The sequence below is a fragment of the Neopelma chrysocephalum genome, unplaced genomic scaffold (genome assembly GCF_003984885.1).
Source record: "Neopelma chrysocephalum unplaced genomic scaffold, ASM398488v2 Primary Assembly neopelma1_141, whole genome shotgun sequence".
Taxonomy (NCBI): domain Eukaryota; kingdom Metazoa; phylum Chordata; class Aves; order Passeriformes; family Pipridae; genus Neopelma; species Neopelma chrysocephalum.
In genome coordinates this window covers 1,175,717-1,188,360 of record NW_020897803.1, presented here as the reverse complement: position 1 = coordinate 1,188,360, position 12,644 = coordinate 1,175,717, and the positions used below count along the sequence as shown (strand labels likewise).

Sequence of the window (12,644 nt, the reverse complement as noted above, 5' to 3'; positions counted from 1 at the left end):
CAGAAATGGAGCTTTGATTTCAGGTGCCAGCTGTGTTTCCTAGGGCTGTGAGGGGTTCCTGCAGTGATAATCCTCTCCACTGTTCCCTGATAGATGTAAACTCGTTCCAGCAAACAACAAAATGGATTGATGACGTCAGAACGGAACGGGGCAGTGACGTCATCATCATGCTGGTGGGGAACAAAACAGATCTAGCAGATAAAAGGTATGGAGGAATCATGAATTCATCTTTTAAATGCTCTTCTTACTCTGCTGCTGGTTCACAAGGGGTTTTCAAATGTATTTTTGCTCCCAAAATGCTCGAGATTGTTTTAGTTCTGCCTCGAGAAATCTCGATTTTAAACGGTTAAACCAAATTTCCAGCAGCAGAATTTGGTTAAACCAAGTTTTCCAGCTGGGAATGAGTTGAGAAACCACCACCGACTTGTTCAGGAGAAAACAGAGTGTTAACCCCAACCTGCGTCAGTAAATGAATAAACTGATGACAAGGATTTATTCTTAATAAATCTGCTCAGAAAGAAATGATAGGTGCAAATATAAATCCCATCTAAATTATGGTTGCTCCCTTTTGAGGCTCCTCAGGGCTTCTCAGAAGTTTGCAAGCTGAATTATTTTTATTAGATGTTGTACATCTTCAGCTTTTGCTGTGTTTGCTGCTTATTTTGGGTTTTTGGTATTAACACAAATGATAAAGGGTCACAGAGCCAAACCTATGGATTCTGGATTTGATCAAAATCCCTGTTTCCTTGAGATCACTTCCTTCAGATTTATGACCTCCTATTAAGAATTATATATATATATAAAAATAAAAATATATATAACTCCTCAGATACCTCATGATTTTTGTTTGGCAGCTCTTGAACCCAAATTTCCCCCCTTGTTTTAGCTCTAACAGGATGATTAATGAGAGGGACACCAAGGGAAAAAGGGGACAAAATTCTGTCCATGTGAGATGATTACACTTAGACCTTGGTTAAAACAGTTTGTTCTTGATGATCATTTTTGAATGTTAAAGGGCACTGATGGATAATTGTTCAAACAGGGATTTGGGGGGAGTCTGGTTGGCTTTTCCATGGGAATGCTGGGAGCCAGATGTGCCCTGGGAGTCTGTCTGGTAGCTGAAGTGGTGATACCTGTCATGCAGGGGAAAAAAAACATTAAATGCTTTCAGAACTGTAATAAATCTTAATTTTCAAGGTGTTTTTTTTTTCCTGACTCTGTGTTGTCTCCCCCAGACAAGTGTCCATCGAGGAAGGAGAGAGAAAAGCCAAAGAGTTGAATGTAATGTTCATTGAAACTAGTGCAAAAGCAGGATACAATGTAAAACAGGTGAGTGGCTCCTGCCAAAACACCCCCGTGGGACCAGGACTTCCCTGGATACTGGGAAAACTTGGACAGAGGGATGTTTGTAGTCCATGCACAGCAAGGAACATCTTGGAGTTGGGTTGTTGGCCGAGGTTCAGGAGGATCCCTGACCTTGGGACTTCTTCCCACATGATGGAAGAAGCTTTGTGAGTGCAGGATCATCCATTCCTGGATTCCTGGTAATCCACATTTGGGGTTTAGACTGAAAGGGAGTCAAAAAGTTGGGGAAACGCAGGTCTGAGGGCTGTTCCTGATCCCCTTTCAGGGAATGAACCACTCCAGGAGGAGCCTGGTGGTTTGAAATGCTGCCAGTGCACAGGGAGTGTGACCTGGGATTCCCACTCTGCTGGGAGGCACTGGAACTGGGAGCAAATGTTCCTGGGCAGCCAGAGCTGTTTGTTTCTGGTAGATGCTGAGCTACTTTTGCTGAGGAAAGCAGTGAAATGATGGGATATTGGGAAGGAATTCCTGGCTGGGAGGGTGGGGAGGCCCTGGCACAGATTGCCCAGAGAAGCTGTGGCTGCCCCTGGATCCCTGGAAGTATCCAAGGCCAGGTTGGAGCAACCTGGGCTAGTGGAAGGTGTCTCTTCCATGGCAGGGGGTGGAATGAGATGAGCTTTAAGGTCTCTTCCAGCCCCAACCACCCTGGGATTCCATGTGTGTGTGTGTCCTTACATTCTATTTTATCCATGCAGTTGCCCAGTTCGTGTGCAGAATGGTCCCAGTAGCTGCTGAAATAGGATTATAAACTCCTTTGTCCATGACAGACAGGACTGAAGGGGCTGTTATTAAAATGTCCCTTGACTTTGTGTAGAAGTAGTAAAATTATTCCCTCTCTAATGGAATAATTAGATGTGTTATCTCGGTGCTGAGATCCAGTTTGCTGCATTCCAGGCTCCACAATTATCCTGCCACAACACAGGCTGGTAATTAAGGTTTGGATCTTTGCTGCAGTCCTTAATGAGTGCTTAGGCCTGGGGGTGTGCCCTGGAGAGCAAAGACACGAGTGGTTATTCAAAAAGAGCTAAAAATGGATTTTTCCTCTCAGGCATGGATTGCAATTCTCAAGGATTTCAAAGCTGCAGAATGTTTGTAGCTCTCATTTTTTATTAGTTTAAGAAGTGGTGGTTGAAACAATTCTCAGAGGATAAGACTTTTAATACCACTCCTTACAGAGGTTCCTGTTTTCTTGCAGCTTCTCTGTTGAATTGTATGAATTTATTTTAACTTAGTAACTTATTTATCTAATTTATTTACCAATAAATTATCCCCCATGGCTACATCTGCTGAATGGGTCCCCTCCCTATAAGATCTTTAATAAGCTGAGTGCAAATCTGACCTTCTCATAACTGATAACTAAGAAGATATTTTAATTCTGTAGAACAATCCCAGTCCAAGTTAATTTCCATCCAGGATTTTTGATTCAAGTGTCAAATTATTTTAGATACAAATACAGTCGTGTTTTGACCACATAAAATGAAATTTTATTTTTTGACTACATGAAATGAAATTTTGTATTTTGTCTGCATGAAATGAAATTTTTTATTTTGACTGCAGGAAGTGAAATTTTATATTTTGACTGCATTAAGTGAAATTTTATATTTTGTCTGCATGAAATGAAATTTTTTATTTTGTCTGCATGAAATGAATTTTTTTATTTTGACTGCATGAAGTGAACTTTTATTTTTTGACTGCATGAAATGAACTTTTATTTTTTGACTGCATGAAGTGAAATTTTATTTTTTGACTGCATGAAATGAACTTTTATTTTTTGACTGCATGAAATGAACTTTTATTTTCTGACTGCATGAAATGAACTTTTATGTCAAAATTAAGATATTAGCTATTAAATACTAATGTAAAGGTGAGTTTTGGAGTAGTTGGTGATTCACTGGTTTGTCACTAAGGTGCAGGTTCAAATTTAGGAATTAGCAGCTTTGATACTGTGACTGGAACATGTGGATTAGGGAATATGAACTGTTTGTTTTGGAGGTTCGTTTTTTTTACCTTCCATGCAAAATTCCTACCTGCCAGTATAGAAACTTCCCAGGAGCCTTTGGATGGAGGAGTGGATAATTTGCTTCGTTGAATGCCATTAATTCATTCTGGCAGCCCTGAAAAGGCTTTTAAAAGACTTTGGGATCCCTGCTCTGTCTCCACAGCCTGTGTTTCAGGGAATCTCATTGTTAGTCCCTGGATTTCATGCCCAGAATGTGTCAGGGTTGCTTTTGCTGCCCTGTGGAAGGAGAGGGGAGGGAGAGCCCTTGAATTCCTGCTTCCAGCAGTACCTGGCACGTTCCATATTGGCTCTCCAGGAGCCACAGGCTGGATGTGGCCCTTGGCAGAGGAACTTTCTCACGGCAGCAGCTGAAGGGACGTGGCCCCTCACTCACCCCAGGCTCTTTCTCCTCCTCTCCCTTGATTTCTGTCCGTGTGATGGCCAAGAACTATTCCCAGAGTTGCAGAGAATGAGAATTAAGGAAAGATTTTTCCTTTCCTTTGCATTGGTTTCTTGCCTGGCTTTTCCATCTGGGCAGGGATCTTCCTGTCCTTCCCATATTGCTGCAGGAGGGTGACAGGGAAAACTGCTTTATCCTACAGTCCTTTGTGACCCTGATCCCTGGGGATTTACTGGCTGGAGTGGGAGGAAAGGCACAGTCTGGCAAATCTTGAGAGTAACAGTGAGAGATGATGTTTTTTTCTCCAGGGTTTAATTGGGAAGGAGGTTGCAGAGAGACCTTTGTGTGGCTCTTTTAGTCTTTCAGCTGCTGCATTTGGGAAAAAAAAAGGTCCTGAATGCCCCTCAATATGTGTGTTTTTATACCCACAGAAACATTTAAACATATCTATGTGTATATAGTCCCTGTGACAAACATTTAAACATATCTATGTGTGTGTAGTCCCTGGGTCTGTGTCAGGCCCTGTGGGAAGGCAGCTTCCTAATCATCAGGAAGTTCCCCTAATTGGATTTCTCTCCACATATGCTGTGGCTGATAAGGCAGAAGGTTAATAAGAGTGAAAGTTGATTTTCTTAGTTGCCAAATTCCTATTTTTAGTCACATAATTCAGGGGAGAAGTGCAGCTAAAAGCATCGTTTTATTCCTGGTCTTAATGTAAAGCAAGGATTAGGGTATTTTAAACGGCCTTCCTGTCAGCAGCTTGGTTTAAATGCAGCAATTCCAGCTGGTTCCTTCAGCTGAGGATTTTTTTAAGACTCCCCAACCCTTTCCCTCTATACATTCCCCTCATTGCTTTCTATGTATTGTACAGGGAATAAATGGAATCCCAGAATGGTTTGGGTGGAAGGGAAGTTAAAGCTCATCCAGCCCCACGGGCAGGGACACCTTCCACTAGCCCAGGTTGCTCCAGCCTGGCCTTGGACCCCTCCAAACCTTCCTTTGACCCAAGGACTGGGTCAAAAATGCTCTTTAAGATTCCATCAATGAGGAATCCATCTGGTTGGCCTGTGAAAATTTCCCTGAGGTTTTCAGGGAGCCTGGAAGGTTCTGGATCGTGGCAGAGGTTCATGGAAACAGAGGGGTGTGCTGAGCTTTGCAACTGTGGAATTGGGGCCTGAAATCACTGAGTGACATCAAGGAGCGGCTTCTCAGAGCCCTGTCCTTGTCCTGGAGCACATTCCAGTGTGTGCCAGACTTCCCTGCAAAGATCCCAGCCAGACCTGGGGGCTTGGTCATGGTGAGCTTGGAGGGGACTTGTCCAGTCGTCTTAATGTCTCCCCAGCACCATTTAGGAGCCAAACTGGGAAAAGCCCTTGGACACGGATCCAAAAGCTGCTCAGGTACCCACATTCCTGATGTGAACAGGCTGGCAGAGGCGTGGCTCAGTTTTCCGTGGAAAGTGGGTCACTGGGAATAAGTGGTTTAGCTTTGTGTCATTTGAGGAGAGGCAGGAAAACCTGGAATAATGGAACACAGCGAGGCTGACGTCAGACCCAACACCAGGCACTCTGGGATCCTGCGCTGCCATGGGGTGGGAACACACTGAGGGATGGGGATCTGGAGGGCTTGGAAGCAGCTGCTGTCCTGGAGCTTGATAAGCCAGAAGTACAGAGTAGTAACATTGTCTGTAATAGGGGAAAAATATTAAGGAATGTTAAAGGATTTGTGTCTGGGTGTGTGCTGTGGGTGCATCCCGATGGGATCAGGACTCTACCAGGGCTGTTCTCCCGAGGGAAGAACCAATTAGGTGGTCCTTTCATAACCCTGATGGATAGTAAAGGTGTTATCTGTCCTTCCATCCATCTGATCTGTCCTGTCCTTGCCCCAGGCACGTGGAAAAGAGATCATTGCTGTCCTTGTGTGGTTCCCACAAACTGAACGTGGCAGGGATCACCCTGAGCTGAAGGACAGCCCAGAGCTGGGCTGTTCCCAGGCAGGGCTTGTTCTGGGATCAGGGAGTTCCAGTGAATTCTTGTGCATTAATCTGTAGGCTGAAGAAAAGCCATGTGGTGGGAGCTACAAGGCTGAGCCTCAGGGACAAACAGGAAATGCAGGAGAGGGAATCAGTCCCGTTCCATCTGGACTCTCACCCTCCTTCAAGTGGAATAAAACTGGGAAGAGAGTTTGAGCCCAAACCCTGCTGGGAAACTGGAGCTGGTGTTCAAGTGAGGGGCAGAAGTGCTTTGGGATGGCAAATGCCAAATTGTTTTGTGCCTCAGACCCTGAGTGTGGACACGGGATAACGATGGCACCAAAAGGTGAGGCTTAGGATTGGGCACATTCCTTTGTCTGGATCACAGGGAGCCTCCATAACAGCAGTCTGTGCCATTTCCAAGGAATAAAGGTTGTATTTGGTGTCAGGCTGGTTTGGGCTGAGCAGTGCAAATAGTGCTGGGGGATGTGTGGAGTCATTGTTTGAACTGTATCTTCCCGGGGGTTTGGATTGTTTTCATCTGTTCCCTGTGTGGTTTCTTGCAGCTTTTCCGACGTGTGGCAGCTGCCTTGCCTGGGATGGAAAGCACACAAGACAAAAGTAGAGAAGACAGTATCCTTTATGCAGCTGTGCCAGGCATTCCCTGGAGGAAAACCCGCTGCAGCCAGCTTGTGGACATCCCAAAAACAGGGGGAATAGGGGCAAGTAACCTCCGAGCTTGGAGCGCTGAGGGAGAAGGATTGGTGGGGTGGGAGGTTGGGATTGGGGGTGTTGAGGGTGGAGGCAGCAGGGGAAGGATGAGGGGGTATGGATGCAAGTATGGGAAGGTGCAAACAGATCCAGAGGAATTCTTTGCTTGGTGTTTGGACAGTTTGGATGTGGGGTGGGGGAAAACAGCTGCAAAGAGGCCTGAAGGAAACCCCTGTGGCTCTTGCAGATCTGACTGACAGAATCCCAGAACAATCCTCTGCAGGTCCCTTCTCCAACCCTCCTGCTCACAGCAAGGCTCATTCCAAAATCGAGGCCAGTTTCTCAGGGTCACATCCAGGGAAACTTAGGAAATCTCCAAGGATGGAGATCCCATAACCTCCCAGGGCAGCCTGTGACAGTGCTGGAGCCCAGGCTGCATCTGTGTGGTGTGAGGGAGGACAGGACTCAACTGATGGCATGAGGGCTGGAAAAGGGATAAAGGTCTCTGCATGAACTGGAATCCCTTACCTGGCCAGGTGGGTGTGTTTGGAACAGGAACTTTTCCAGGGCTGTTGGTTTTATTTGCAGCTGGGAAATGGAGGAGAAATGATGCCTTGGAGGAAGGACGTGGAAGGAACGGTAGGAGGGGGACGAGCTTGGTGCTGAGATTCCATCAGAGTGCAGGGAAGAGGATTTGGGAAGCTGTGGATGGCACAGCTGAGGCACAGCTTTGTGCTTTGATCAAAACCTCGTTATGCAGGTTCCCAGAAGGTTAATGAGCAACAATCTTTATTAATGAGGTGGGGGTAGAGTGCACAGGCTCTATCAGGGAGTTCGATCACCAGGCTCTAAATGGAAGTGCAAGGAGGCACTTGGAATTGGCTTCCTGCAGCCTGCAGATAGCAGCAATGGAACGGGATTAGTGGGGGTGGATTTTCCATCAGCTTTTTTTGCAGGACATGGAGAGTTCAGGAATCTCAGACCACTCCTGCTCAGAGATGGAGCTGTCAGGGAATCTCTGACTTAAATACCCAGAGAGTTCAGAGCAGCCAGATGGACCAAATATTTGAATTATTGGTCTCTTGTTTCCCTTCCCGTGTTTATTTTCTCCAAACCTCTCTAAAACCAGCTTCATCCCCCTGAGGGGACAAGCTGGAAGTCCCAGCAGTGTGATCTCTGTGTTCCCTGATAAGGGAAACACTGAGGTTGGGGATTAGCATTCAAAGCTCCTCCTGGGAAAGGCTCCTTGAGGTTGGAACTGGAGGGCATCCGTCAGGAATCCGAGTGCTGCAGAGGGAGCAGCTTGTCACAGGTTCAGAGCAGCCAGCTCTGCAGTGTCCTTGTGGGATCTCAGCTGGCATTGGGAGGAGGAATTCAGGCTTTGCTGACTGGTGGTGGGGTGAGCAGAGAGGTTTGACTGGAGCAGGGATGGATGGGAATGTTCAGGATGGCACATGGGGGGTTAGGGATGTGCACAGCCTGAGGAGGAATGGCTTTGCTGGAATGTGCTGCTGGGGCTTCCAGCAGAGCACACCATCTCTCTGGAATCATGGAATCACAGGATGGTTTGGCTTGGAAGGGACCTTAAAGCCCATCTAGTCCCACCCCTGCCATGGGCAGGGACACCTTCCACTAGATCAGGGTATCCAGCCTGGCCTTGGACACTTCCAGGGATGGGATACCCACTATTCCAACCCTCTCCTGCCTGTCCCAGAGCCGAGTGTGGACAGGGGAGGCAGAGGGAAGTACTTGCCTGTTGCCTGTGGAGCAGAGGAGCAGGAGTTTGGGAAGGAAGTGAACTGTTCCTTCCTGGGTTCCTCCAGGCTCCTGCCACCACCAGAGCTTCCATGTTCTCCTGGGTGCCCCCTGCTCTCTGAGCTGGAACACTGAATCCAGCATTGATTCCACACTGGGGGTTTCCAGGCTGGGACTGGTTCCCTCCGAACAAGAGGAAACAACCTCAGGTTGTGCCACGGGAGGTTTAAGTTGGATATCAGGGAAAATTTCTTCCCTGAAAGGGTGGAGAGGCACTGACAAAGCTGCCCAGGGCAGGGATGGAGTCCCCATTCCTGGAGGGATTTAGCAGCCATGTGGATGTGGCACTTGGGGACAGGGGTCAGTGGTGGCCTTGGCAGCGCTGCGGAATGGTCAGACTTGATGGTCTTGGAGGTCTTTTCCAACCTAAATGCTTCTGTGATTCTGTGGAAACAGTGATTAGACCCTTCAGTGTATCCACACATCTTTAATTCCTGCAGCAGGAGATCCCTGGGATCACTGGGAAGAGCAGACTCTGGTCAAAGACAACTTTGGGGGCTGATGTTTCCTGCGTATTTATCGTGGGCACGAGGGTGTGGTTAGAAACCTTGATCTCAGCTTGGCTTTGGAACTGGTCATTCCAAGTCTTCCAGGGAACACTGAAATTCCAGGGAAACACTGAAATTCCAGGGAAATACTGAAAACACCAATGAGGGAAACAGAGCTGGAGACCCGTTTGCCTTAACTCCCTCCTTCCAGTGATTGACATAAAACTGGAAAAGCCTCAAGAGCAGCCTGTCAGTGAAGGAGGCTGTTCCTGCTAATCCCATGTGGCTCCCACCTTTCTCCAGAACATCACTGCTCCCCCTCCCTGTCCTCTCCATTGACTGCAGTGTGAATATTGGCTTGAACCTCCCCCTTCCCGTGATAACGTATCCCAGTTCCTCATCGCTGCCTGTCTCGTGGAGATGATTATTGGCTTCACAAGCACACACACACACACACACACACAGAGAAAAATGTCAGTGTCTTCATTATTTATAAGAAAAAAAAAAAAGCCAAAATATCCCAGCGTATCCTAGTTATAACTTTAAAAAAAATGGGAAAAAAAAAAGAAAAAAAAAGAGACAAAAATAGGTACAATTTCTTAATATTTGTTCCTTTTTTAATATGTTATGATACCGCACTTTGGAATGAGGGCGACCGAGTAAGTTTGGGATTGGACTTAGATGGGATGTTATGTGCAGAAGAAGGCTTGCAAATCTGACCCATTGGAGTTCTCTGAGGATCTGGGAATGCGTAGACAGCGGGAATCGTGGGCAGAGGCGGCGCTTGCCGAGGGCTAAACGCTTCTCCTTGATAGTCCAACAACCAAGTAAACCCAAGCTCCTAATTCCCTTGAGCAGAGCGAGTCTGCCTGGTGTCCAAACCCCACCCCAGCAGGGCTTTGACACCACCACAGGCTGCTGGAGTTGGGAATTCCACATTTCCAAGGAAGCGTGCTGGGAAATCCGGAGAGGGGCTCTCTGAGCGGGATGAGTGGCTTCTGGAGGATTTTTGGGGAGGGGAGGAAAGGGTGGATGTGCATTAGCAAAACACTTGCAGGAAACAGGGAAATAATGTTTCGAGTGCAAGATGAGTTTTAAGAGCAGTTTTTTTTCCTTTGTAAGTAGAAAACATGGATGAAGTGAATTATTCCTGCCCGAGAGATGGGAACGGAATGTTCCAGGTGTTTGGAGGAGGAAGCATTTTGCTTCTTTTTCTTTTTTGCTTTTTTTTTTTTTTTAGGGGAAATAGTGAAATCAGGACTGGCACTAAAACCTGCCAAAGCTGATCGAAACCTTGGAAATTTGGGAGAGAGAGGGAAGAGCAGGTGGCTGCCCCAGCAGAGAGGGAATTGCTCCTGCTTTTCCAGAGCGTAGGTTGGTGGGGGAAGGGGGTGTTTACTTTGATCCTACAGAAATCTAGTTGAGACAACTTAGATGGAAAGGGAGGGACTTGAGTAGGATGGAAACCAACTTCTGATTATGCAGATTTATGCCTTTATTTTTTAGCTTTTGGGGTTTTTTTTTATGTTCGGTCTTCCAAGTCGGTTTAGTTCGGTTCACTAGAGCTGTATAGTTTGGTTAAACAAGTAGCAATTCAGTTTTCTATTGAACTAAGCTTCCAAGTAACCTTTTTTTTTCTTTGATATTTATTTCTTGGCTTAATTTTTTTTTTTTTTTTTACTCTGTTCAGTACTGATTTTGTGTTGGTTTTTCTTTTTTTCCTTTGGCTGAGGAATCTGTTGTAGAGCTTTTGCTGGTGTTGCTGGATGTAGCTCCCCGAGACCCACAGAATGGAACACACTAGAAGTGCACCCTTTTAATCTTTACTAGTTCATTGTGAAGTTGCTGTGTAAGTTAATAAAAAAAACCACACCTGTAAATACCTTGTTTGCTGGGCAGATCTGGCCGAGTTGCAGGGAAGGAATTCCTGAGTCTGGGTTGCGATTGCTGCTTAGAAGGACAATTGCCAGGGAATATTCAGGCTCCCCCTTGGTTCTCCTTGCCCTTTTCCCTGCCACCTAAAAATGGGGGAGAGGAAGGGAAATCGTCCTCACCACTACTTCCCACCAGGAAACAGGCATAAAAGAGTTGGAATTCTTCATTCCTGAGGGGCTCGTGCCCTGCCCTGGGTTTTCTGGCAGCTCTGCACAACAATAACTCAAAGGCAGAACGAGATGTAAAAGTGCTTTTCTAATGCAATATTAAAGGCATTAAAGGAGTTTTTTTGACGTGGCATGTCTTGAAATAAACATCAATGATATGTGACAAAGGATCATTCTTTCTTTAAAAAGAACCTGTCTGGGGGAAGGAAACCTGGCTGCTTTTCCTGTGTCGTACTGTCCTTACCCGTGCAGAAACGCCTCATCCCGCTGCTTCTTCCTTGGCTTTCTTCTTCCTTTGGTTCTTCATGCAGCTTCTCCTGGTCCTCAGTTGGCTGTTTCCCACCAGCACATCCTTGGTTTTCTTGCTTCTGGTAGAACCAAGCCCCTCTGCTTCCCGTGGTCCCAAGCTTTAAGCACTGGATTTGCAAGGAGCTGGCTGAGCCCCGGGGGTTTCCTGGCTTTTCCTGGAAGACCTGAGAGCAGGTTTGGCCATGATTCCCTCTAAGCAAAGGTCTGGAGAGCAGCATTCCCACAGCTCCCCGGGGCTGCAGGAACATGGATGAGGGTGTGGTTTGGCACTTCTCCACCACGAGGTCCCTGGGTGTGCTCAGGTATGTTCTGATAGTCCTTGCTGTTAGTCCGTGCTTAACGTGCCCGCAGCCCTAATCCCAGTTTTCCAGAGAAAACACACTTCCAAAGTGAGCACAGAAGCAACATGATCTTTATTTTCTTCTTTTTTTTTTTTTTGCACCATCTGGTTTCAGGTTTTAGTTTTCCTTTGCTCCTTGGGAACCATGGGAACAGACCTTTCTAGTGCTGCCTTTGGTGTGATTTTTGGGGTGAGGGTCTCGGCTCTGTTTCTTTTCCCCTCCCCGCTCTGCCCTGCTCGTTGTACAGCCCCATCACGCAGCTTTTCCATGCCTCACCTTTTGTCTTGATAAAAGTAGTTGAAGAAATTGTGTAAGGGGGGTGGTGGGAGGGGAAGGTTCCTTTTCTTCATGTTGGAATGTCACTGGTACCTCAGCTCTGTTTGATAATGGCGACGACGACAAGAGAACAAATCCTTAGCGCTTGAACTAAATAAATACCTGTCTCATTGGAAAGCTCTGGGTCTCTTCTCTCCATCACAACACAGGTGGGAGGTGCAGCTCCAGATTTGGGGGCTGGAAGTGCCGCAGGAGGAGTTTTTTAAGGGCAACAGGAATTTTTGGGGGTGTTTCTTTGCAGAGGGAAGACGTGGAGTTGTGCGTTTGCTGTTCCTCCGGTTCCACGCTGTGTCTCTGCCATTTTCCAGCTGTGCCTTTCTGGGCCTTTCCCCGCTCTTGACATCCAGCTGTTCCCTTTCCAAGGGCCTCAGCTTCCCTGGGACACGGGTGGACCGACCCCACCTTCCCTGAGGAGGATCCTCCTTAAGCCTTGGAGCTGGGCAGGCGGGGCCGGGGAGGTGAGTACCAGTAACAGATGCTCGTGGATGAGTTATCCTTGTCTTTCCTGGAGTTGACAATCGTGGAATCACAGGATGGTTGGCTTGGAAGGGAGTCCCAACCTTCTGCCACAGGCAGGGACATCTTCCACATGGGTTGCTCCAAGCCCCTGGTCGGTAGAGAAGGGAATTCCCTGGATTTGGTGTGGGAACACCAGCGTCCCAACCTCAGTCCCTTGGTGAAAGGCTGTGAATCAATTGATTGGGAAACTGTGGGGATGTGCTGGAATTCAGGGATATGGGAAGAGCCATGTGGGGACAAGTCACTGGAGAGGGTTTTTGTCACTGGGGGTAGCTCCTCTTCCTTGT

The 12,644-nt window shown here is 47.0% G+C and overlaps 1 protein-coding gene across 2 annotated transcripts in view; it reads left to right on the top strand.

The window, feature by feature from the left end:
• The window catches only part of RAB6A (RAB6A, member RAS oncogene family), a 44,315-nt gene extending 32,360 nt beyond the window's left edge, over positions 1 to 11,955 (top strand). For both annotated transcript variants that reach the window (XM_027699852.1, XM_027699851.1), the window contains exons 5-8: positions 94 to 205; positions 1,236 to 1,329; positions 6,303 to 6,369; positions 8,962 to 11,955. In XM_027699852.1, coding sequence (XP_027555653.1) covers positions 94 to 205; positions 1,236 to 1,329; positions 6,303 to 6,369; positions 8,962 to 9,026 — 338 coding nt within the window. In that variant the 3' untranslated portion in view covers positions 9,027 to 11,955. The remainder of the gene's footprint in view (positions 1 to 93; positions 206 to 1,235; positions 1,330 to 6,302; positions 6,370 to 8,961) is intronic.
• Positions 11,956 to 12,644: the final 689 nt, after the last annotated feature.